General features: G+C 38.9%; 2 protein-coding genes across 4 annotated transcripts in view; one reads left to right on the top strand and one right to left on the bottom strand.

Moving 5' to 3' along the window:
- Positions 1–782: 782 nt before the first annotated feature.
- commd7 (COMM domain containing 7) lies at positions 783–13,093 on the bottom strand. Its single transcript, XM_041857807.1, has 9 exons — positions 12,945–13,093; positions 11,776–11,829; positions 11,344–11,446; positions 5,627–5,683; positions 4,804–4,841; positions 4,608–4,698; positions 3,544–3,593; positions 1,499–1,547; positions 783–1,393 (listed from the first exon to the last, which is right to left on the bottom strand). Exons 1-9 carry the CDS (start codon positions 13,026–13,028, stop codon positions 1,317–1,319), a joined length of 603 nt encoding a protein of 200 aa, XP_041713741.1. The 5' UTR covers positions 13,029–13,093; the 3' UTR covers positions 783–1,316.
- A 1,606-nt stretch (positions 13,094–14,699) lies between these two features.
- LOC121545506 (DNA (cytosine-5)-methyltransferase 3B-like) overlaps positions 14,700–27,945 on the top strand; it is a 96,642-nt gene continuing 83,396 nt past the window's right edge. For 2 of the 3 annotated variants that reach the window (XM_041856075.1, XM_041856077.1), the window contains exons 1-2: positions 14,700–14,940; positions 26,841–26,951. In XM_041856075.1, coding sequence (XP_041712009.1) covers positions 26,892–26,951 — 60 coding nt within the window. In that variant the 5' untranslated portion in view covers positions 14,700–14,940; positions 26,841–26,891. Of the gene's footprint in view, positions 14,941–14,971; positions 15,061–26,840; positions 26,952–27,945 lie in introns of those variants that run through there. The other variant, XM_041856076.1, reaches the window with a different exon arrangement.

Consider the following 27,945-nt stretch of genomic DNA (forward strand, 5'->3'; position numbering starts at 1 on the left):
GCTCAATATATGAGGCATTAAACAGTCAGCCTTGTGCACTCCGCCACGAGGAAACAGAATCAATGGAACATATTTTCTGGTACTGTCCATCGGTGGGTCACTTTTGGAGTCAGGTCCAGAAATGGTTGTCATAATATCAGGGTTCAGATGGACCTGCAAATTGTATTGTTGAGGATCTGAAAAAACACATTCAGTCAATGGGAAATATCCTTATACTCTTTGGTAAAGTATATTTTTCGGGCAATATCGGTAGAAATTTTACAAATAGTGAGGTTCAGGACCCTTGTAAGACATCATAGTAAAATGGAGGTATGTATTGCAAAAGGAAATAGCAAAATGGCATTATACTGGGAAAGATGGATTCATCTGTGGATATCTGAGGGTTGGAGTTAAGATCAGAATTAATGGTGGATTGGCCGCTGTGGTTAAAAATCCAGCACTTGAAGAAAAAGGAAATTAGGAATACATCTATAATTAATTAACTACAGGTACCGTAGATGTGAGTGAAATAGCTTAAAGTAGCAGTAGAAGTATTGTTGTCTGTTTGTTTATTACAATTAGGGTAGGGATGGTAGGGTAGGGGGGGGAAAGTATAGAAAAAAAGTTTTATCTCATGATGGTGTCAGTGGAATATCTACTGAAACCTGTTATTAGAACCAATTTGACAGTATCTTCTATGTCAGCGTAATAGCGGACTGTCTTGTTGTGTAATTGTCTGAGGATATTATTCAGAATTTCTATCATTCATTCATCATTATGTGAATAACTACAGCAGACCAATATGACAACATCTGAATACTTTATTTGGAGAAAAATGTGAATCATGTTCCATTTGATTTTGATACAAATAAAGTTAAGCAAATCTGTAATATAAATGATGAGGGATTGCAAAAAATTGTCACACGTATGCCTCACATCACTTGTAGTGACAGCCAATGGAATTAAAGTAATTGGGTTACAATATAATACTTTCTCTCAAAACAAACCCACGGACAGTTACTCACGCACACAAAATCACTACTGCAAAACAATTGTGCACGTTTCAAAAGACAAATGTCAAAATAACACAAAAAATATTGAAATCTTGGAATGGTATGTGAGAATCTGGAACATTCATTCAGATTCTGTATGTTCTATTTTGAACTCCATGCATGTCCCAAATTGCCCCTGTTCAAAAGTAGTGCACTATAAAGGGAATAGGGTGCCATTTGGGACACAACCAGTGTCAATCACTGTCACTGGCATCTCCACTCATGTTTTCTGCTGCCCCTCTAGGACACATATTCTGTACATTCTCATGCTACTGGCGATCAGGCTCAGCTGAAACAGTCCATACTGGCTTTGGCCCTCTCCATTTCATGGAGAAAGTTGTAAAACTGGGGAAGGGTCAACTCTAAAGAAAGAACAAAAAAACAGACCAAATCTGTGAATGATACCAAGAACAATAAGCAAAGTGAACCAATGACATATTGACTGGGGTTAAGAGTTAGAGACTCACCCATGTAGACATTTTCAGTTGAGTTCCCCTTTCTGATGACCAACTTAAGCTGGAAGAGATGTAGAGATATTTTCAAATAGTGTAGTAGAACACAGAAATGTGCCAATGTCTTCGAAATATTAGACATGGTGAGGACAGATTCTGTATATTGTGCTAGTACTAAACATATACTCATGCTATGGTCATTCAGAGTGCTAGTTTCACTATGTGTCAACATATTTTTGTCAACAAATCAAAGCAGCTGAAGGGGAAAAATACAGTATTTAGCAGTCCGCAGGAATTCTGACAAGTTGGAAAACAGACCGTGAAAACTAACGGCTAAAACTGTTGTCATAGCGATCTATCACACCCTCATCGTTCAGTCAGTTAGCCCATAAAGCTGTAACATTTATAATTCACACTTCTTACAAAATATTTGACTGTTTATCAATCATTATTTTAACCTCTAAGCTATGGGTTTATGGTCTAGACAGCAGATACACACTGAATCCATATTTTATTTGCCATATTTGATAAGCTGGTCAATCTATACAGTGCCTTCAGAAAGTAAATCACACCACTCTACTTTTTCCACATGTTGTTGTGTTACAGCCTGAATTTAAAATGGATTACATTGAGATTTTGTGTCACTGGCCTACACACAATACCCCATAATAAAAGTGGAATTATGTTTTTTAGAATAATTTACAAATTAATAAAAAATGAAAAGCTGAAATGTCTTGAGTCAATAAGTATTCAACCCCTTTGTATTGCAAGCTTAAATAAGTTCAGGAGTAAAAATGTGCTTAACAAGTCACATAAGTTGCATAGACTGCAATAATAGTGTTTACCATGATTTTTGAATGACTACCACATCTCTCTACCCCACACATACAATTATCTGTAAGGTCCTTCAGTCAAGCAGTGAATTTCAAACACAGATTCAACCACAAAGACCAGGGAGGTTTCCCAATGCCTCGCAAAGAAGGGCACCTATTGGTAGATGGGTAAAAAAACAAAACAGACATTGAATATCCCGTTGAGCATGAAGTTATTAATTACACTTTGGATGGTGTATCAATACACCCAGTCACAACAAAGATACAGGCGTCCTTCCTAACTCAGTTGCCAGAGAGGAAGGAAACCGCTCAGGGATTTCACCATGAGGCCAATGGTGACTTTAAAACAGTTTAATGGCTATGGTAGGAGAAAACTGGCATTGTAGTTACTCCACAATACTAACCTAAATGACAGAGCGAAAAGAAGAAAGCGTGTACAGAATACAAATATTCCAAAACATGCATCCTGTTTGCAATAAGGCACTAAAGTAAAACTGCAAATAATGTGGCAAAGAAATTTACTTTTTGTACTGAATACAAAGTGTTATGTTTGGGGCAAATCCAACACATCAGAGTACCACTCTTCATATTTTCAAGCATAGTGATGGCTGCTGCTTGTCATCGGCAAGGATTAGGGAGTTTTTTTTAGGATAAAAAGAAACGGAATAGAGCTAAGGCAAAATCCTAGAGGAAAACCTGGTTCAGTCTGCTTTCCAACAGACACATGGGAGACAAATTCACCTTTCAGCACGACAATATCCTAAGACACAAGGCCAAATATACACTGGAGTTGCTTACCAAGACGACATTGAATGTTCTTGAGTAGCCTAGTTACAGTTTTGACTTAAATCAACTTAGAAATCTATTGCGACTTGAAAATGGCTGTCTATCAATGATCAAGAACCAACTTGACAGACCTTGAATAAGACTCACAGCTGTAATCGCTGCCAAAGGTGATTCTAACATGTATTGACTCAGGGGTGTGAATACATATGTAAATTAGATATTTCTATATTTCATTTTCAATACATTTGCAAAAATTTAGAAAAACATGTTTTCACTGTCATTATGGGTATTGTGTGTAGATGGGTGAGATAAAAAAATCAACGTAATCCATTTTGAATTCAGGCTGTAACACAACAAAATGTGGAATAAGTCAAGGGGTATGCATATTTTCTGAAGGCACTGTACATTTATACGTAATCATGATAGCAACATAAATAATACCTGTAGAAAGGTGTTTCCAACTTTCTGAAGTTCACTTGTCCCCACGGTCACTATGGAGACAGACAACATTCAATTGTGCATTTAATCACAATGCCTTATTGTACATTGTCCATATTGTAATTGAACAGCACTTTTAACTATCAAAAGAGAGAGGCATTTAAATTTGAATCCGAAGTCAAAGTAAACACCATTAGCTGGGCTTCAGCCAAGTGCTCTAGACGCTTGGATTATAGACAAGCGCACTTCTCTATGTTTGCTACATACTTCAGTCAGACTGCCATCGTTGAAGTCGTTTCTGATGAGGGGTGTTGTACAAAACAAAGTCATCAGTGATTGGATCCTCTAAGCAATCAGAGTATCAAAGCCAATTACATTTTCAAAACACCCCTTTACCCACGTGTGTTCTGGCTCTGGCCCAACCCATCGGTTTCTGGGACCAATCAGAATGGTTAGAATGTGTTTGCGTTCTAGAAATCCTAGGGGAGGTATTCAGATCCAGACTCATTGCGGCGAAGAAACTAACGTCCGTGGTTGTGACGTAGCGTTTGATCGGAGCAAGAAGTGTTTGGCCCGGGCAAAAAATGGCTGCCACAGAATGTTGAAGTGTCATGTAAATGCATCATAATGCAGAAACCGCATTGGCCCAACTCTCTAAATACAAGGCTCTGGTCGTGCCTATTCAAGTGTATAGAGCGAATTAGTGGCCTTTATACATCTCCGTCTTGCCCCCTTTCTCTCCCCTTCACCCTCATCCTTTATGTACATTAATGGAGAGGACCCGGAATAGGGTAATTCATCCATCCCAAATGCACACTATATACAACATAAAACATCCATCTATCTATAATACGATGAGGGTTATTTACAACGGCAATTCTATCCTGGGCCCCTATTCGTAAATATCTCAGGGTAGGAGTACGGATCTAGGATCAGGTCCTTCCTTTCCATATAATTATTCATTATTATCTAAAAAGGCTAAACTGATCCTAGATCAGCACTACTGCTCTACAGGCCCTGGTCTTCTGTTCATAAAATATCGGTCCCTGATTAAACTGAAGTCTTACCACCAAACTTCCACTCCATGTCCACCAGCTGGTTGACCATCAGAGTCTGTCCTACAGCCAGCCTGGACAACACAGCGCAGTGGAGGTTCCACTAAAATATATATATATAAAATACATATTTTACATTTTTTCTCAATTGAACACTGTACTTAAATAGAGTACTGACACAGCATGGAGGATATGATATAAAATATACCTGTTGTGAAAAATGGGCTGCCTTGTCTTCAATGAGTCCTAAAAATGAAAAGATTATACAACATTATATATGTTGTCCAATCACACTAAAACTCATTAGTAATGAGGACTGTGGAGACAGGAATATTTATTAGCTTTGATACGTACAGTATTCAGTGGTGTAAAGTACTTAAATAAAATTACTTTAAAGTACTACTTAAGTAGTTTTTTGGGGTATCTGTACTTTACCTTACTATTTATATTTGACAACTTTTACTTTTTAATTTTATTTTATTTCACCTTTATTTAACCAGGTAAGCCAGTTGAGAACAAGTCCTAAAGAAAATGATGTACTTTTTACTCCAAACATTTTCCCTGACACCCAAAAGTACTCGTTACATTGTGAATGCTTAGCAGGACAGGAAAATTGCACTTATCAAGAGAACATCCCTGGTCATCCCTACTGCCTCTGATCTGGCGGACTCACTAAACACACCTGCTTCGTTTGTAAATGATGTCTGAGTGTTGGAGTGTGCCCCTGGCTATCCAAAAACTAAAATAAAACTAAAATTGTGCAGTCTGGTTTGCTTAATATAAGGAATTTTGAATAATTTATACTTTCACTTTTGTACTTAAGAATATTTGAGCAATTACATTTACTTTTGATACTTAAGTATATTTAAAACCAAATACCTTTAGACTTTTACTCAAGTAGTATTTTACTGGGTGACTTTCACTTTTACTTGAGTAATTTTCTATGAAGGTATCTTTACTTTTACTCAAGTATGACAATTGGGTACTTTTTCCACCACTGACAGTATATGGGATTTCATATTACAACATACCTAAAGCGAGAAGGTCCTCTTTGACTTGGTCTGCCGTCAGATTTTTCTTCAGGGCACCTAGAATTTTGGTTAAGAGTTAAATTAAACAACAACACTTTGTCCCTTTTGGGTAAATCTATTTGAATTCAATCACTTTTTGACAGCACCGCTTTTGATTTGAATGAAACCTTCCATACATATTTGCCCATTGTAGAAGTGCTCAGAAAGTGACATTTTGGACCTGAATGCCAAAATATTCAAGGAGATAAAAGTGCTCAAAGTAGACCTATTTTGCATACCCCCCATACCATGAGACATCCATGTCTGGAAAATATAAATGGTTGAGATTGCTATAATTTAAAAGCTTACAAACAGGGTTGTCAAATCCCCCCCCCCCCCCAAAAAAAAGTTTTTATAATATCATTTTAACCTTAAAAGGGTAGGAAGCATGAGTTTTTACTCACCAAAGTAACAGCATAGTGTGGTCAAAGACTTACCCACTGGGCAGAGATGTCAATTCAACGTCTATTCCACATTGGTTCAACGTAATTTAATTGAAATTTGATTCAAACAGTATGTGCCCAGTGGGTAGTAACGATCTGGTTACCTACAGTGCATTCGGAAAGAATTCAGACCCCTTTTTCCACATTTTGTTACGTTACTGCCTTATTCTAAAATGGATTTAATTGTTTATTCCCTCATCAATTTACACACAATACCCCATTATGATAATGCAAAAACAGATTTTTAGAATAAAAATTAAAAACAACAACAAAGAAACGGAAATATCACATTTACATAAGTATTTAGACCCTTTACTCAGTACTTTGTTGAAACATTACAGCCATGAGTTTGCTTGGCACACCTGTATTTGGGGAGTTTCTCCCATTCTTCTCTGCAGATCCTCTCAAGCTCTGTCAGGTTGGATGGGAAGTGTTGCTGCACAGCTATTATCAGGTCTCTCCAGAGATGTTCGATCGGGTTCAAGTCCGGGCTCTGGCTGGGCCACTCAAGGACATTCAGAGACTTGTCCCGAAGCCACTCCTGCGTTGTATTGGCTGTGTGCTTAGGGTCTTTGTCCTGTTGGAAGGTGAACCGTCGCCCCAGTTTGAGGTCCTGACTATTCTGGAGCCGGTTTTCATCAAGGATCTCTCTGTACTTTGCTCCGTTCATCTTTCCCTCAATCCTGACTAGTTTCCCTGCCGCTGAAAAACATGGTTCCAGGTTTCCTCCAGACGTGACACTTGGCATTCAGGCCAAAGAGTTCAATCTTGGTTTCATCAAAGAATCTTGTTTCAGATGGTCTGAGAGTCCCAAGTGGTCTGAGAATCCCAAGTGGGCTGTCATGTGCCTTTTACTGAGGAGTAGCTTCCATCTGGCCACCCTACCATAAAGGCCTGATTGGTGGAGTGCTGCAGAGATGGTTGTCTTTCTGGAAGGTTCTCCTATCTCCACAGAGGAACTCTGGAGCTCTGTCAGAATGACCATCGGGTTCTTAGTCACCTCCCTGACCAAGGCCCTTCGCCCCTGATTGCTCAGTTTGGTCGGGCGGCCAGCTCTAGGAACAGTCTTGGCGGTTCCAAACTTCTTCCATTTAAGAATGATGGCCACTGTGTTCTTGGGGACCTTCAATGCTGCAGAAATGTTTTGGTACCATTCTCCAGATCTGTGCCTCGACACAATCCTGTCTCGGAGCTCTACGGACAATTCCTTCGACCTCAAGGCTTGGTTTTTGCTCTGACATGCACTGTCAACTGTGGGACCTTATATAGACAGGTGTGTGCCTTTCCAAATCATGTCCAATCAATTGAATTTACCATAGGTGGACTCCAATCATGTTGTATAAACATCTCAAGGATGATCAATGGAAACAGGATGCACCTGAGCTCAATTTCGAGTCTCATAGCAATACTTATGTAAATAAGGTATTTCTGTTTTTTATTTTTAACAAATTGGCAAAAATGTCTAAAAACCTATTTTCGCTTTATCAGTTTTTCAACCTTGGCTTAGTACTAGTGCGCTACAGTAGCTGACTGACTGTGCTGTTGTGATTGCTTCCATCTCCGATTGCCATCTTATTGTTGACTCTTCCCCTTGTTTGCTGTGCCCAATGCCGCCTCTGGATTATTGCCTCTGGAATCTATCTACTTTGGATTTACCTTACTATATCGCTATTGGATTAGCTGACTCTCCCTCGGCCGGTGAAACGGCCTCTCCCTCTGAAGCACCTCTCTCCTTGGCTCTTCTTTGGTAGCCAACTCAGCCATCAATCGGGAAGTCTCCACTCTCTCTACTTTATATCTGCTGGGTTTTTTGTGTGTTTTCTGTGGGTTCCTACCTGTGCTAGACTAGTTGATGTTTTTCTCTGTCTTACTACTTAGCTATGTCGACCGTGGTGGTTGGCTAGCTAGGCTAGTTAGCTGGCTAGACTAGCTAGCAGGCTAAAATAAGTAACTTTATCTGGCTGGCTTGCTTGCTAAGATAACTGCATATACCGTTTACATTATTTGATGACTGGTTAGATGGCGTTATGTATTTCCAAAACATTGGTTTACTTTAATGTACAGTGAGGAAGAAAAGTGAGGGAGAAAATTCTGTCTCTCACTGTTCAAATAAACCTACCATTAAAATTATAGACTGATCATGTCTTTGTCAGTGGGCAAACGTACAAAATCAGCAGGGGATCAAATACTTTTTTCCCTCACTGTAGCTGTAAGTTAGGTGTTAATAGAAACTGGCTGACTCATGCAGTGCTAATGTCACGTTAGCAGGCTAGTTGGCTAGCAACCTTGAAAGCTGATTTGTAACAATAAATTCATAAAGTATTTGCTTGTAAGTTGGCTGAAAATGACATTGAAACTAGTAGTCATGAGTGCAAATGATTTGGTTTAATATGAAGTTATTTCTGTTGGAGTTTACATTATAGGTAATAGGCTGGCTTGCCAGGTCCTCCATATTACTCACACCCCGCAAAAATATTTTCCGGCATGACTTTGGCATTCTGATCGGTCTTATGTAATAACTCGAAAAATTTAAACTGAGGTGTAACATTGCATTGGGACTATTGATGCGTATACTAATGCAAATCCATATGTTACATCTGGTTACGTTTATGTTACCTCCTACCCTTTAAACGTAAATTATCTAAAAACGCGTAAACTCAGATTTTTTTCACATTTGACTATGTTGTAGCTTAGACCCTATTTTACATCATCTGAGGTTTTTGTGTTATGCCCAGAGGATGTGAGTGGAGTGGAGCGGAGAATGCGCAATTTGGCTGGAGCAGACTTTTTGTATATTTTTTTATGAGTGTTGGCCTTCTCTCTCGCGCCTTCTCTCTATTTCATTTCCTTCATCACTGTTCTTTTAATTAGGCCTATTCTGTTGTAGGTATTTAGCCTACCCCACCACTAATGCATAGAGATGTTGATATGAGTCGACCAAGAAATGAGTCACACAGCCTGTGTAATGATAGCAAGACAACGAATGAGCCCATGCAGCAGCACCAGAGATGTTTAGATTTTTATATAGGCTATTGTTAAAAAAAGAGGAGTAAGTCTGTAACAGTGCTAAAGTTGTCAGGATAAAAAAGAAATGGAATGGAGCTAAGCACAGGCAAAATCCTACAGGAAAACCTGGTTCGGTCTGCTTTCTACCAGACACTGGGAGATGAATTCACCATTCAGCAGGACAATAATCTAAAACACAAGGCCAAATCTACACTGGAGTTACTTACCAAGAAGACAGTGCATGTTCCTGAGTGGCCAAGTTACAGTTGACTTAAATCTACTTGAAAATCTAAGGCAAGACCTGAAAATGGTTGTCTAGCAATTATCAACCTACCACAGTGGCTGGTCTTCCAGGTCTGTTAAATCACAAACTTGAAGTGCCTGCAGCACTCCAGGACCAAGGTTGCCTACCCATGGTGTACCAGCTAAATTGTTCAAAAGGGATAGGTCCATTCTATTAAATATATTTATATGATTGAAATGACACCCACCCTATATTCATGAGTATGTTGTGTCTCAACTGATGGCGGGTACAACACAAAAACATCAGATGATGTAAAGTAGGGTCTAAACTACAACATATGCGAATATGAAAAAAATCTGAGTTTATGCATTTTTTTTATAATTTACATTAAAGGTAAAACAATTGAAGAATTTTTGCTAAAACAACATTTTTTTCAAGAAATTATAAAATAGTTCAACAACCCTGTTTGTAAGCTTTTAAAGGATATCAAACTAAACCATTTATATTTTCCAGTGATGAAAAGATGGTGGGGTATGCAAAATGGGTCAACATTGAGCACCTCTATCTCATGAATGTTTTGGCTTTCAGGTCCAAACATGTATGGAAAGTTTTGTTTAAATCAAAAGGGATGCTATCAAAAAGTTATTGAATTCATATGGATTTACAATTTGAGGTTGTTGTAACCACATACTTAAATATACACTGAACAAAAATATAAACACATGTAATGTGTTGGTCCCATGTTTCATGAGCTGAAATAAAAGATCCAAGAAATGTTCCATACGCACAAAATTATTATTTCTCTCAAATTTGCACACACATTTCTTTACATCCCTATTAGTGAGCATTTCTCCTTTGCCAAGATAATCCATCCACCTGACAGGTGTGGCATATCAAGAAGCTGATCATTACACAGGTGCACATTGTGCTGGGGACAATAAAAGGCCACTCTAAAATGTGCAGTTTGGTCAAACAACACAATGCCACAGATGTCTCAAGTTTTGAGGGAGCATACAATTGGCATGCTGACTGCAGGAATGTCCAGCAGAGCTGTTGCCAGATAATTTAATGTTCATTTCATTACCATAAGCCGCCTCCAACGTCGTTTTAGAGAATTTGGCAGTACGTCCAACCGGCCTCACAACCGCAGACCATGTGTATGACATTGTGTGGGCGAGCGATTTGCTGATGTCAACATTGTGAACAGAGTGCCCCATGGTGGCGGTGGGGTTATGGTATGGGCAGGCATAAGATACAGACAACGAACACAATCGCATTTTATCGATGGCAATTTGAATGCACAGAGATACCGTGACATTCATCAGCCACCATCACGTCATGTTTCAGCATGATAATGCACGGCCCCATGTCGAAAAGATCTGTACACAATTCCTGGAAGCTGAAAATGTCCCAGTTCTTACATGGCCTGCATATTCATCAGACATGTCACTCATTGAGCATGTTTGGGATGCTCTGGATCGATGTGTACGACAGCGTTTTAAAGTTCCCGCCAACATCCAGCAACTTCGCACAGCCATTGAAGAAGAGTGGGACAACATTCCATAGGCCACAATCAACAGCCTGATCAACGCTTTGCGAAGGAGCCAAATGGTGGTCACACCAGATAGGCCCATCCCTTTTTTTTAAGGTATCCGTGACCAACAGACGCATATCTGTATTCCCAGTCATGTGAAATCCATAGATTGGGGCCTAATTTATTTATTTAAATTGACTGATTTGCTGTAACTCAGTACAATCTTTGAAATTGTTGCATTTTTAGTTTATATTTTTGTTCAGTATCTCTATGGTGGTAACAGTATGGACCAGAAGAAAGGACAGTTTCCTTGATATACCGTCCATCTAAGATGTGTGATGGAATCTTTACAATATTTTGGTTTATGTGTATTTCATGTTGTACATACTTGCAGCTAAAAGCAAAAGTTATTTTTAAATCTGCTTATTTGTGAGTGCTCTGTCAGTCTCACCATGGGGAAGCAGCAGGACGCTCTTCATGAGGTTCCTCAGTGGGCCTGCACTCATCCCATTCTCTCCTGCAAACTCACTCAGCTGATGCAGGAACCTGTCCGTCTGCATATACAACACAATGAATGAAACACCAGCCAAGTGACTGTCTGTCCACACAGCACAACATGAATGAAAAAGCTCTTCAAATAATATATTAAATAAGACATCTCAGTCTTATTCCCCCCTCCCCCAAAAAATGTAATCTAGCACTTGACTTTTCCTAATAGCACTGCCTTTGCTGATAACATATTTTTTGAGGAAACATTTACTTACTACAACTTTGATATGTGGTTGTCTCACTCACTAACTGTAAGTCGGTCTGAATAAGTGTGTCTGCAAAATGACTAAAATGTAAAAAATAAGTTAATGTGTGTGTGTGTGTGTATGTTTACCTTTTTTGGCTCCAACAGGAAATTGAAAATAATCTCAGTCAGACTTGTGAATTGCTACAGGGAAACAGTTAAAAAATAGTGTTTATTGGCCTCTTCAATACAGTGATTCCTATTTTGCCACAGATCTACTTGGTTGACAGGTAAGGTGGGCTAAACCTAATTAGAATTATGAATCATGTGACACTTGCTAGTCATGTAACCAAAGAGGAAGAGGCAAAGTGAGAGGTTTTACTCTGCCCAAAATCTGTCTATGAAAATAAGCCCACAAAGTGAGGAATTTTTGTGTAGAGGTCAATGAGAGAGTTGAATTTGGTCAACAAAAAATGTAATTGCTAATTTGCTACCTGAGGCTTATTTGATCTAATAGAAGTTTCGTAATGGTTAGGTTGTTACGAATGCACTGATATAAGTGAACTCATGTGGCATTTCGGCAACTTGCTATCATAAGTTGAATGCACCAATTTGTAAGTCGCTCTGGATAAGAGCGTCTGCTAAATGATGTAAATGTAAATGTATATAGGAGTTGTGCCTGTGTTCATAGAGATAGATAGAGGACTCATTATGGATATAACCTGTTTTAACATGGACATTGCCATTTAGGGCTTCCACCATTTTAAAGTAGTCAACTGGGTGGGGATTCCTATGAGTTGGGAGCAATCAGCCAATGAAGAAGAAGAAAATGGACTACTTTAAATAAAATGGAGACGGCCTCAATGGTGCTGCCCATGCTGTCACAGACACTATAATGGCACCGATTCAAAGATGAGTCCTCTATCCCTAAGAACTGTTCTTCGCACGTGTATCTGCCCTCTCATTGGCTAGAATGGCCCCGCCTGATCTTGCCTCCTCCAGCCTGCCTTCCATCTTTGAGGATACGTATTTCCATTGTTAGAGCAGTCATTTGACTATCTTGTCAATATAATAGACAATCTTTGCTCAGGCACAAATGTCTAGCAAATGTATATCTTTGTCGACACAAATGTGTTTCATCTTCATTTTGCAACATTGTATCATATTAAAAACAGCATGATTCCAAAAAAGTTTGACTACTACCGGTATGTCAATTCATGACTACAAGCATACAGCTAAGATTTGCATCCAACTGCAGTGTAGCTTCACTGTTCTTATCTAACGCTCAAAACGACCATTTCGCGTTATCGAATGCTCACCTGTTCGTTGAATTTGTTCAAGTTCTGAAAGTCATTGCTCACAGAATCTGGTAAAGTATCTTTGGTAAATTGCAGTTGCAACATTATTGCTGTCGGCCTGAAATGTTTTACTTTAGTGGCTACTTCCGTGATGGTAAACTCAAATTAAGCTATCTTGCTATTCAACTCAGCACATTCCGTATTTTCATTTTGCTAAAACCGTGCATTCAAGGCTGAAAAACTATCCATTTCAGTTTATTAAATCAACCACTTTTTTTTATCGAATTGAAAATTTATTTATCACAAAAATACACAATCTGTTGTAATGTATTGTATGCTTTATTTGTTCATGCATTGTTACATTAGTGGCAGTAGTTCAACTCCCCTGGAAGTATGACAAGCCTCACCTCTAAACATGACCTCTAATGCATTAAAGATAACTTGCCTTGGATAACATAGGCCTATTGGAGCAGATTTGGCCTTAAATGGTGCTGTAATTACAATGAAATGAAACCCTCTGCTTGTATTGCACATTGTTCAATCTTCACTGAAAAATGTACCACCTGATTTTTTAAATGGCTTATTTTAAATAATTGATAATCATTCCCTGTAGTGGAATTTCAATTTGAATGCTGAAACATAATATAATAGGCCTATAACCGTAGGCTAGTTGCTTAAGTATGACACAATTCCGTGAACTGTTGTGCAAATGCGTGGATTTTTTAAAATACAAACCGCCCGACTATAAGCTATGCTATGTGATAAAGTGAAAATCTGAAGCCCACAACCGACCCTAACCCACTAATATAAAATGCGCTGTAGGCTACAGTCAAAGACAGCAGAACTATTTTGTTGACAGGGGACGCAGGATCTTTTTTTGCCTGATTTAGATATGTTTCGGTTTATAATTTCCGACATTTTGGTAGGCTATTATATTATAACCATCCACATATTGTATTTTGCTTGTACCAATAAGTAAGATGTATGGTTAGTTGTCATCTTGTGAAAATGCAACCTGTGCCCATCAATTCTGCATAGTGCACTTCCAGTGATATTGCATAACCTTAGGCTATGGTGTGCTTGAGAAGGTCTTGATATTCACACCTGAGTATTTCATACCCACATTATTGGATTCAATAAGGAAACCAAATTCAAAAGTTTTATTTCAGTCATGAGTCATAACAATACTCTGTGATATAATTTAAATGGGCACAGTTATATGATTATGCATTTGTTATTATACCAATGGATTTAAAGGTAGAGTCAGCCAAATGACCTTGCACGAGCATGACCGCAGATTTTGGATGAGCAAGATGCAATACCTCACTCTCACACAATCACACAGAGTATCTGCACATGTGCTCGGGTTCGCTTCACGCTTTTACAATGTGGTGGCTACGGGATTAAAACAGCGGAGAAGTTTAGCCTTGTGCTCCAACGCTCTTAGTTGTTGCGGAAATTGACCCACTATGCTGTTTACTTTGAGCATCTACGTGTCATATTACTGACTCTACCTTTAATACTATTTCAGTAAATTAATACAATGAGCAATCCTTTTCCAATGACAACATCAAATGTTGGAAGAGTTAGTTTATTGTGGACATTACGCTTCACGCACTCTCCTAATAAGGACCAGTAGGGTACTAGACTGTTGTCAGAACTGTGTATAAATGGTGTATAAATGCAATACAGGTGTATTAAGGGTTAACACTGGAAAAGGTAAATCTAGTTTCCATTCAGCTACAGTGTGATTCGAGACCCGGGAAAAGTCACGCCTGAATATTGTGGCAAAAAAAACAAAGAAAAAAAGATTACAACAGGCAAGATTGAAAAGAAGAGAACTCCGCTTAGATATTTGCCCCCCAGGATATAAAGGCGTGCATAGGTTGAGGTAAGTAGTGTGACACTTCGAGGGACCTTGGCAAGCAGTGTGCAAGCATTGTGCAAGCAGTGAGAGAGGACCAATCAATCACAACTCTTCCCCCTCTCTCTTTCCGAACAACAACCCCTGCAACAGGTAAAGTTTTGTGCAGTTGCCATTCTTATGATAAGTGTTTATGCAGGCAAATCTACAGAACAGCATTTAGGAGATCAGTTAACAGTATGCTGCTAGAGACTGGAAGAATTCCTGCATGAGGTTTGCTAACTTTCCTACTGTTACAGTAATTTGTTCGATAGAGAGTCAACTTAATTAAATGTATTTTGCGGAAAACATAGGGTACATTTCGATTCCATTGATGCAACAATGATTATGTAAATGGCAGACAAGGAAGGAAGGAAGGGGAAATACCCTACATATCCTCAAACATGGCAAATATAGGGATATTTAGCCTGCAATAAAATAATATGATCATTTTCTGTATGGGAATGTTTAATATTGCATAGTTTCAATTCAGAGTTGATCTGCGTCACGCGCACTGAGTATTGTAGCCTACAGTAGGCTACAGATGTTGCGAGTGGAATTTAATGGATTTTTATGCGTGAGTAGTTTGTGCTTTCCAAGAAGGCGGTGATTTATTTATGGCGTGTCTTGGACGTTTATTTCAAAGTTGGTTGAACTTCAATTTGACTATTGAAGGGTTAGATTTTTCTTGTGGTATTGGCACAATTTCCTCAAAATCACTTCAAGTTCGATTGCGCGATTTCGTTGTTTTTCATACAAACAAGTGCATGTTTCCTACTCCATGCGGTGAAAGAGAGACAGATAGTTGAGTATTTTCTAATGGCTTACTTGAAATAAATGTTTTCTGTATGCCTTGATAATCATTCCCTGTAGTGGAATTTCAATTTGAATGCTGAAACATAATATAATAGGCTATAACTGTAGGCTAGTCGCTTAAGTATGACACAATTCCGTGAACCGTTGTGCACCTGCGTGGATTTTTTAAAATCAAATTTGCGGTCTTTGAAGTTGGGTCTTTATTCTTGGAGAGTGAGCACGCTAGTGGTGCGCGCGTCAGCTGTTTGTTCATCCGCACCAGCCGCAATTGAGTCAATATCACTATGAGGTGCCTTTGGTGTCCTCATCAGACTCCCTCAGTCATCATGAAAATGTAGCAGAATAATGAAAGTCTGAGGTCTTATTATAAGTGGCCAAACATTTGCACACATATCAGTAGAATGATAAGTCTCTAAAAAAGTGTTTCCTTCATTTTATTAAAATTTTCTCATTGGATGTATGTGATTTTGGCATGTCCCACACACTGCTCTGCTAACTACAGTGTGTGTAATAAGTGGTTAAATGATACTAAATCCAATTTTTTTTACATGGTTTTACTGTCCACAATAAGTTATTTGATAAAACAAGTAATTTTGATCATGCATATTGTATTTTCATAACCATATTGAACATTTTGCATGTGTCCCTGAAATTGCTGTCCACCCTGTCATTATGGGGTAACTGCCCCTTTAAGAAACCCACTGATGTTTTCAGTGACATCACTATGAGCATTTTGTCTTTCTTCAATGAAGGCTGAAGCAGTGTCTAGTTGCAGAGTAAGTATTTACACTTATGTTTCATAATTTTCATCATATTATGTGTGTAGTTGGATGTTGTCAAGCTTAACATGTCCACTCTGTCATAGTGAAATATCAATTGATAGAAAAACCTATCAGAACTTTGAAATATATTTGTAAAACAGTACACAGTCAGCTTGCTAACTGTAGTATGTTGTTAAGTGAAGGTCCACCATGTGCTCATTAAATGCTAACATTAGCCAAAAATGTCCACCCTGTCATTGTCCACCCTGTCAGCAAGCCTTCCATGACAGGGTGGACATGGTTCATGACAGGAAGGACATGTGCATAGTTTAGGCCACATACTGATAATGTTACACATATTACAACAGCTATTACACACATTTTATAACAGTACATGCTATACATAGTAAGAATGGACAATATGGACAATTTTTTTGGCGATATCGGTATCAGCAAACCTAGTTTGATAATGCAAGCCTAGTTTACCGGGACTGCCAATTAAAGTGTGTAAGGGAACATTTTGAATCGTCTTTTTCAAGGAATGAGATAAAAGGAGCTGAGATAGCAAGGAGATATCGGGAACGTCGTGATGCTGACCCAGACAGAAGAAGAAAGTACCTTGAGAAAGAAAGGGTCAAATGGAAAAAAGACAGAGAGACTGGAAAGAAGAAGGGTGTCAATGAGCTCAGTGAGAGAGAGAAGAGGGCAAAAGAAAGAAATGGAGAGAGGCAAAAGTCAAGCCAGAGCCAGAAACAGGGCCAGTGCTTTGCTACAGTCAGAGACACCACCCAACTCCCCTGCTGAAACTCCTGAAAATCAGCATGAGCCAGGGCCCTCCAGGTTAGATCATTGGAAGTTTAGCTGATGAGACTTATTAGAAAGTTTAGATTTATTTGAAGGACAATTATCAACTGTTTATGTCCCCATAAAATGACATATTGATAACTAACTTGCAAAAAAAATCCTTACAAATATTTTGTGTTTCAGGCAACGACGTCAAGGGGGAAAGCATTCGAAGGAGTTCGAAGAGAAAACTGAAAAAACTGATCGAAATATTAGAGGCACAGCTCACAAAAGAGAAAAGTAAAACTGAGAAATATAAGAAGAGGTACTATCGGGCCAAGAAAGAAAGTGCGTCCAAATCACCACGTACAAAAGTCAATGCTTTGTTGGCACATCAAAAAGTGAATTCACCCATCAAAAGAGCTCTTCTTTTCCATACATCCCTGATTGAAGATATTAGAAGAAAATATGAACATGCAAAAACAAACCGAGAGAAGCAGCTGATAGCAAAAGTGGTCAGTGGAAACATTCTTAAGAAGTATAAACTCCAAAAGCATGCCCAGACTGCTTTTGGCTACTCTAAGAAGAGAGCAAAGTATCCTGTGGATCTAACCTACCGTGGGAGGAGGTGCTTCAGTCGAAATGAGATTAGGAAGAACGTTACATCATTTTTTCTTCGAGATGATGTTAGTCGAATGACAACTGGCCGCAAACAAACAGTCACACGGCTGAAGAAAAAAATGCAAAAGTGGTTGCTTACTGATACAATGAAGAACTTGCATAGGAGGTTTCTCTCTGAGCAAATTGGCCAAATGTCATACACCTCCTTTTGCCGTCTCAGACCCTTTTGGGTGGTAACCCCTTCTTCCTCTGACCGTGACACATGTCTCTGCAAAAAACATGAGAACTTGCAATTCATTGCCAATGCCTTGCAGAGCCAAGGGTTACTGTCCTCAAGAAATATTGAGGAAATGTCTGAAGCAACCATGTGTGACCCGAAAGCCAAGGTCTGTGCTTATGGTGAGTGCAGTGAATGCCTCCTAACTTGTCACCCGATGCTGAAAACCCCTGGGGAAGAGAACATTCGTTTATCTCAGTGGATGACAGAGAAGATCAAGAAGTCAGCACACTTCATTTTTTCAGCGATGGGCCTGCAACGCAGTATCGACAAAAGGGAAATTTCTTCTACCTCTCAACGGAACCCTACAAGTATGACTTCAAAGAAATAACGTGGAATTTCTTTGAGGCTAATCATGGGAAGGGGGCACCAGACGGTGTGGGTGGGGCCCTCAAGAGGTCAGCAGACCGGATTGTAGCCCATGGAGGAGACATTCCTGATGCCCAGAGCTTGTATAACAAGCTGAAAAGCCTGGACACATCTGTCGAGCTGTTCTTCATCCCAGAGAGGGATATTGAATCAAAGCCTGAGGTACCTGCAATAGCTGCCATAAAAGGCACTATGAGAATCCACCAAGCTATCAGTCTGACACCCGGCCAAATGAAATACAGAGACATTTCATGTCTGTGTAAAAGGGAGGAAGGTGTTTTGGACTGCCCCTGCTTTAACCTTCAAGAGGTCACTCTAGCTAATGTTCCTGTTTCATCTGACAAGTCCCCAGCATGTGGAAAGACACCAGATAATCCTAGGAGACCAGAAATGATTGAGGTAAAGCACATTGGAGAGTGGTGCGTCGTTAATTATGACAATGAAGCATACCCAGGTATCATCATGGATGCAGAAGGGCACAGTGTGAAAGTTAAGTGTATGCAACGCCATGGCATAAACAAGTTCAAATGGCCAAGTCTTCGGGACGACATCTGTTGGTACCATGACTGGCAGGTACTTTGCCTAATACCAGAACCACAGGCTCTGAACAAGCGCTCTGTACAGATTGAAGTGTCTGCATGGAAGTATGTGGAACAGCAACTGCAGAACTGAGCCATGTCTCTGCAGAAAGGGAGAGACTGTTTGGAGATGCGTCCAAGTGATCTTTCTGTAATATTCAGTTTTTTCAAATCAACTGTTCTCCACTTAAAAACATTTTTCTTCTTGTTCTACAGTTGAATGTTTGACTTTCACTGTGCAGAATGATGTACAGAGTTTAACGCTAGAAGGCCACATTAATGTCTCATTTTGGGCATCTTTATTCAGTGGCTGCATGCAGGTAGAGTGGATCAAAAACAGTCTGTTCAACTTGTAATTTCCCCCTACATGGGAAAAGGCATTTTTTACATCATTTTCTTGCATTGTTCCTTGCATTTATGAGGCCATTCAATGACATTTCACAACGTGTCCACCCTGTCATGCCCAGGGTCCACCCTGTCATGTCACTGTCCACCCTGTTATTTTCATGTTCTATGAAAATAAACAAATTATTTTCACAAGTTAGCAAAATCTTTTGTGTGATTCCTTTATAAACAAATGAGGGCCAAATAGCATTGTTTGAAAGTTTGACCAGATATATTTTTTGTTAGATTTTATTTAGAAAAGAAAGTGCAACTCTCATGAGATTTTATAGAGAAACAAATAGTTTGCCATAATTTCATTATTATCCAAATACTTTTCCCATAAACTAAAATATTTTGTTGAGAAAGTGACTAAATAGTTTTCTGAAAATGTACGTTTTATAATCACTATGTAATTACAATATATTTATTCTGCTTTGAAATTGTCCATGACAGGGTGGACATATTTTGCTGTTTGCATGTAAATTGTCTGCTTGCAGTTAATTTATAAAAAGTGTGGGAGCTTGACCAATATGCATTTCTAACAGCATAACATATACTTAATACAATGAATATGAAGTTCAATGGAAAATCTCAGTTTTTTGGGGGGGAAATGGGGAAGTCTCAAAGGCACCTTATGGTGATATTGACCCAATTGCTAATCCAGGGTTTCCCAAACTCGGTCCTTGGGACCCCAATGGGTGCACATTTTGGTTTTTGCCCTAGCACTGCACAGCTGATTCAAATAATTAACTAATCATCAAGCTTTGATAATTTCAATAATCGGTGTAGTGTCCGGGCAAAAAACAAAACGTGCACCCCTTGGGGTCCCGAGGACTGAGTTTGGGAAACACTATAGTAACCCATCTGCAACCGCCCGACTATAGGCTATGCTATGTGATAAAGTGAAAATCTGAAGCCCACAACCGACCCTAACCCACTAATATAAAATGCGCTGTAGTCTACAGTTAGAGACAGCAGAGATCTTTTTTTGCCTGATTTAGATATGTTTCTGCTTATAATTTCCGACATTTTGGTAGGCTTTTTGTTAGTTAACTTGTCTATGATTAGATACATGCAGCTTCATCTGGAAAACAACAAACAAAAATGGCCAGGCCTTATTTAATTCGGTAGCTCCCTCTTATGACCTAATTATAAGACTGACACATTTTACTAACTGCTCCCCCTAGCCCAAAGACTTTGGAAACATCCCAATGAGAGATAAGGAAATCCCCATTTTCCTGGAAGAGAAAGTATACATTTCGTTAACATTCAATTATAATCAGCAATCCAAAAATATTAATTACACACAAAACATGATGCAGATATACCCTGTCCTACCTCACATCAATAATCGTTTGATTCAATCTAATTCCTCATAACTACTCCAGAAGAAGATTACATAAAATCTTTCAAAAGATGAAAAGCACTAAAGGTTCTTTGAGTTTACAATGAGTATTTTTAATTGATAACCCTTTATACGTCATTCTCTGTAATTCTCACAATGATTATTAAACCCCAAAATCGGCTTCATTTTATCCCATATCAAATCATCATGGTATTGTTACTGGATGACTTTCCCCTTAGATTGTTCCTGTCACCCCTCTAAATGTAATATTTGAGACATTCACAAATATAATCAATTACTACGCGTAAAGAATTTGATTCCAAGCGTCTATTAAAAAGTTGTTTGAGATGGGATCTCCTACGTCTTCCTTAACATACCTACTCTAGGGTACTTCCACCAATCCTATAAGAAATAATTATAATCAAAACACATCAGATAATACCACGTTTCATTGATTTGACTACACCTTCTAATATAAATCTATAACCCCTTTCCGGTAATGTAATCAGCTAAACGTGTTGCATTAATGTATTAAAATATAAAGCTATTGTTTAATACATTCAGAACTTACAAAAAATGTGTACTTCTCCATCAGCATAATAGTAAAAACTACCTCCCATTGTGCTACGTACCAGAAACAGATTATCGTTTTAGAATTAATTACCTGTCTGCATAACTCACTGGTGTTACGCAAACTATAGAATTGAATAATAATAATAGAAAATTGTTAAAGAACGTTTCCTATTCACCTATTCAGAACTCTACTTTACATTACCCTCTGCGTCCTTTACATGCCGATATAGCCCAGCGAGCACAACTCTCTTTCACCCGCTTACTAAATCATGGCATTAGTCAATTCTATCCACAAACCACTACTACCTAATTACATATTTTCATTCACCTAACTAGAAAGCATTATTTTAATACCAGTCTACTCAAACAATCCAATTCAACATTTCTCATCTCCCAATTAACCTACTTTCCTCTTAACACTGAAAACCCTCTACAATCTCTATTATCCTCTACCGCTGTCTTTCCATCTAACGGTACTTTAGCAGGTGACAAATGATTGTGAAGTTATAGTCAAAACAAACAAAACATCTATTCACAGGGATGCCACTTTCATTACTATGTTATCCTATGCCGCCATGGGTTGGTAGGCCAATCTCTTTTGTATAATCTTAACAATTCACCCAGTGATCTAGGTCAACAGCATCAATGTAACAGTTTTGCTTCCTTCCCTACATGGGCTTGAACCAGGGACCCTCTGCACACATCAACAACAGTCATCCTCGAAGCACCTTTACTCGTCGGTCCACAAAAGGCACGACCTTGCAGAGCAAGGCAACTACTTCAAGGTCTCAGAGCCAGTTATGTCACCAATCGAAACGCTACTAGTTGGCACCGCTAACTAGCTAGCCATTTCACACCGGTAACACTCTCCCCCCTTTTTACTTCCTAATTTTCCGCAGCAACCAGTGATCCGGTTACACCAAACTTATCCCATTATGTCACTTACAGCTCTCTCACGTTCAGCGAGCCCCATTTGCTAACACTCACTGATCAAATACCTGGAAACTCTCCAGACAAAAAATAAAAACCATTCTCAAACAGCATTCTGCATTTACCTCTATCGTAGGGTTAAAAACTAACTCGACAACTTTCCCAATCCTAGATTGCTGTTGTAGCTTCATGTTTGGTTCAGTTTCTCTGTTACCATATTGAGTCAGTAATACTTCTGTAGTGATCTCAGCTAAAAGTTATATTCCTCAGTTAAGGTTATCTTTCATACTCTGCTTCCTTCCAACACTGCTTCATTATCCCTGGTGTTTTTTAATACTCTTTTTATTCTCTTTGCCCCCTTGCTTCACTTCCCATTAAGATAACACACTCACTTCCTTGTGCGTCGTCACTATACTATTAGTATCCCCTGTTATCAACTAAGATAATACCAATCCGCCATTACTAGAAGTCAGCAGATCTGGGTAACTGGCCTTTCTAAGTAGGCTACAAGCAATAAACCAAACACTTGCTGTAGTTGACAAGCATATATTGAATTTGTATCCATAGTATTAATATTCAATCTATTGATTGACATTACGCCACCATTCTCAATCGTTTAATCTAGCAAACCCTTAGGCAACGCAAAAAAATGACTACCTCGAAATCATCTCGCTATATCTGTTAAATAAGTGAGTCTTTCAATTTGAACCAAGCACGCTGCTAAATCTTCCATTCTACATCACCCAACCAAATACTTTGTAGTATCTGTCTAAGCAAAACATACCAGCAGTTGAATTGCACTCAGAAACCCAGATTTTACTCTATGCCATTGACCCAATGCTATTGAAATGACAAAGAAATCCCGCAAATAGCCCAATTACACTGGCTTATCTTCTGACCATCTGATACAAAATGAAATTCCTTCACTTCATCACCTTAGATCCGCAATGATAATTAGTTTAATAGAAAGCCTAAATTGGCTTTGTACTATCTTATAAGTTAAGTCTATAAATTCCACTTATGGGCAGTTCATTTCTTAAACCTTATCTCTATGATCCATCAACAGCACAAACTCAGAAAACCTTTATTCATTATTTCCCACCCCTGACGTACGTCTACGTTTGGGTGAGCAAGTGAATATATAAATATTATTCTAATTATGACATTATCACCTCTCTAGTATGGAAAATGTATGCACTCAATAGCTGTAAGTCGCTCTGGATAAGAGTGTCTGCTAAATGACAAAAGATTTAAACATGTAAAAAATCTAGTAATCGATTACACACATACATTTCATCCTATTTTCATATCTTCACATACTCCATATAGAACGTTAGAAACTCCTAGGTACTCACATCAAACAATCCTTTCGTGTTTTTTTTTACGATTCTCAATCTACACAAATCAACTTCTTTAAACATACTCCCAGCGGAACCCAAAAAACCAGACTGTAGTTTCAAGGACACTGACCTTCCTGTCATTGGATCCTCGCCGGTTTTCTAACCTTCAGGAAACCCTGTCAAAGTCAAGCCTCTCATTAAAACATATACTTCACCATTACACTCTAAAATAACCTCACGTTCTCCATACCACTCCTTGATATTATATGATGGGCATTGATGTACGGAACCACAATATAATGTTATATCAAAGCTTATTATCCACATTTACATAAAATTATCATACACATTCATATAATTTATTATGCACCCTTCAGATTAAAATTACTTTCAGCTCTTTGTTCATAAAATAGCATATTTTGTTCCCTTCAATTACTTAACTTCGTTAGCTGACTTTCTTTAACCTATCCCTTTTAAAAATATCTTTAGGATATTCATTATCTGTCCATGCTGATAAATCACTGATATATTGTTCCCCATAGAAAAATCCTAATTTACTTAACATCCATTCGCACAATGTCTGATTTTCACTACTTTTAAAAGAGACTTGTTTTAAATTCTGATTTGTCTGTAATAATTTCGTCATTTCCTTTCTCTCTCTTCGAGGTAAATGAAGCTCTGATTTAATCTTAATGGTGACTGTCTTTCCCAATACCGGTCTACTAAGTTGGCTATCCATTACTTTTATTAATTCATGCAATATTAGTAATCACATACTTGAATCAAATCCCCAACTTGATCTTTATTAAAATGTTCTTTGCCTATTTTGTCATTGGTGCCATGATTCAACATGCTTAATTGTATCTGCTCTGATTCCTTACGCAGTATGAGTTATTGTTCTCTCTCTCTTTCCTGACCGTTTTGAGTAATTTCACAAAGGACTCATTTTCTCATATGGCTTTAATAACACGGTTGAGGCCTTGAACCTCTTCACATCTAACACTTTATGATGATTATTTTACACCATAGGACTCAAACCTATTTTATCACATTGAGGACTCGAACCTCTGACATGCTTTTCACACCATAGGACTCAAACCTATTTTATCACACTTTATAATCTCGTCATATTGAGGACTCAAACCTCTGAACAAGTTTATAATGTTTTTTCACATTATAGGACTCAAACCTATCTTTATAGTGTTGTGCCCATTGGAAGACCCTACGCCCAATCTTGTTAAACCCACTCTCCTTCTCCTCTGTTGTTTTCTACTCATTACTCTGAACAAACCCTGTTTAGAATCATAGCACCATGTCATTGTCTAATTTGATATTTCTCCTTACATCTATTTACGTACTTGAATACCACTTATCTGTTCCCCTCAAAAAAATATTGAATTTTAAACGTTCGTTACAGCTCAGCTTTACCACAGATAAGCAGAATTTAACCTAATAAAAAAGTCTGCTTACCTGTTAGTTCGGCTGTAAACTGCATCCTGTTCGTTTAGACGCCAATCTGTTATGACGAGTTTCTCTGGTATCTCGTACTTCAGGATGTAAGAGAATAGTTAAACACTTAGATGGAGAGTGGATTCATAGTTATTTAATAGTTACAGTACTGGATTCATATGACAAGCGGTACGGGCGTAGCCTATTGTCATCCGAAGGACTTACATAGAAAACCTATCAGTTTATATAATGCTTTCCGAGCTACTTCCATCCAACAGTTGCCAACCATTATTGAGTGTCACTCATCTCCTACAATAGGATCCCCCTACATGGTATCGTGTGGCACCCTAGCCAGGCTATTCCATCACATACTCCTTCTAAGATTAGCACAAGTGGCCCCCAAGCTATCTTGGCACGCATACCTTCTGGCACCCACCAGTGACATAAATAAGGACTGAAATCCTGCAGCGCCCGCAAGGTCCCCCTGCTCAAGAAAGCACATATACAGGCCCGTCTGAAGTTTGCCAATGAACATCTGAATGATTCAGAGGAGAACTGGGTGAAAGTGTTGTGGTCAGATGAGACCAAAATCGAGCTCTTTGGCATCAACTCAACTCGCCGTGTTTGAGGAGGAGGAATGCTGCCTATGACCCCAAGAACACCATCCCCACCGTCAAACATGGAGGTGGAAACATTATGCTTTGGGGGTGTTTTTCTGCTAAGGGGACAGGACAACTTCACCGCATCAAAGGGACGATGGACGGGGCCATGTACCGTCAAATCTTGGCTGAGAACCTCCTTCCCTCAGCCAGGGCATTGAAAATGGGTCGTGGATGTGTATTCCAGCATGACAATGACCATAAACACATGGCCAAGGCAACAAAGGAGTGGCTCAAGAAGAAGCACATTAAGGTCCTGGAGTGGCCGGTTGGAGTTGCCAAACGTCAGCCTTGAAACCTTAATGACTTGGAGCAGATCTGCAAAGAGGAGTGGGACAAAATCCCTCCTGAGATGTGTGCAGACCTGGTGGCCAACTACAAGAAACGTCTGACCTCTGTGATTGCCAACAAGGGTTTTGCCACCAAGGACTAAGTCATGTTTTGCAGAGGGGTCAAATACTTATTCCCTCATGAAAATGCAAATCAATGTATACAATTTTTGACATGCGTTTTTCTGGATTCTTTTGTTGTTATTCTGTCTCTCACTGTTCAAATAAACCTACCATTAAAATTATAGACTGATCATGTTTTTGTCAGTGGGCAAACGTACAAAATCAGCAGGGGATCAAATACTTTTTTCCCTCACTGTATATGGAAAAATACACGTAAAATGTTTTCAACCAATCGATTGGTCAAAAGAACAGACGACTTTCGGTCTACCAATATATTTTTTGGGTCGGGGACAGCCCTAATAGTAATACATGTTCAAGCAATCACTTAGCTAGTGATTCAGTGTGATTTTGGTTGATTACAGTGATTAGATGATGAATACCTCTGGGAAAAGTGTTTTTTTAGTGTGTTCAGGAGTGTGTTCAGGTTCGCTCTTTTCCAATGTGGAAAAGCATAATTTGGATAAGAGCAGGTTGTACTTGAGTAGATTCAGGACTCCCCAAAGGAGAAGAAGCTTTGACTCAAGATTCTGTATCTGTTTACTTTGCAAAGCTTTTAAAGTGAGGGAAGATTGGGAAATGTATGTATATTTTTTTAATGCATTAAATATTGCACATTTAAATGTACTGTTTCATGCACTCTCCTAACTACTGCATTGCCTTGTTTGTTTTGCCTCTAGGTTAGAAGAGAAACAAAATAACAATCATTGACGAAGTTAACTGCAACAGTAATGCCATCCAACAAGTATTCTTCAGCCATCATGGTGGAGAGTGACAAGATGACGGCAACAGTAAGTAGTGTGGGTCTCCATTTTTATTTTACAGAGTGGCTGCAGATCCGACTTTTCTGGACCTTTCTTCCCAACTGCTAAAGGTCCCGAAGCATGTGCTACTCGTAGAGAACAGGCAACTCTGGTGAATGGTGCTTGTTTAATAGTTAGATCAAAGCTGAATCAATGTCTGCAAGATCACATAATGATAGCATTGTACATAACAGAACCGAATATAATAGCATATTATAATTTTACTGTAAGACAAAGAAACACCTAATTTCTAATGAGATTTTAGGATGATTGTTCTCTCATGCGTGGTCCTCTGTAGCTCAATTGGTAGAGCATGGCGCTTGTAATGCCAGGGTAGTGGGATCGATCCCCGGGACCACCCATACGTAAAAATGTATGCTCACATGACTGTAAGTCGCTTTGGATAAAAGCGTCTGCTAAATGGCATATTATCATGCGGCCACAACTCAACAGCATGCCACTAGATCACATTTTTGCTTTGATTGAAACAAAACACAGGTAGCCTATGCTAGAAGTTTATTAACACCATCTGCTCTAAAATTTGCTCACTGTACATCATTTGAAACAACACTGTGTTACCTACAGATCCGCAGCCTCTGTGGGGGGGGGCATGTCAGGACAGGCCGCACTGCTCAGAACATGTCAGGACAGGTCGCACTCCTACTATTGCCAACAAAGTGACCAAATATCCATTGTTCATACGCACTTTTGTTTTCCACTGGGGTTTCTGCCCTAAAACCACCGCTTTGTGCACCAATATAAATACATTTCTCACAGCCATAGCCTACATCTCCTCCTTCATATCACTTTGTAACTCAGCTGAGCTGCCTGGCTTTAGTGACTGCCCCCCCACCCCCGTATTACTAATGTGTTGTTATCCATCTACACATTCCTATACTCTATTGGTGAACTGAAGTGTGTGGCACTTCTCAGCAAACAACCATTGTGTTTTCATCCTCAAAAGTGTTTTTGTCAGGCAACT

Source organism: Coregonus clupeaformis, chromosome 30 (genome assembly GCF_020615455.1).
Source record: "Coregonus clupeaformis isolate EN_2021a chromosome 30, ASM2061545v1, whole genome shotgun sequence".
NCBI lineage: Eukaryota > Metazoa > Chordata > Actinopteri > Salmoniformes > Salmonidae > Coregonus > Coregonus clupeaformis.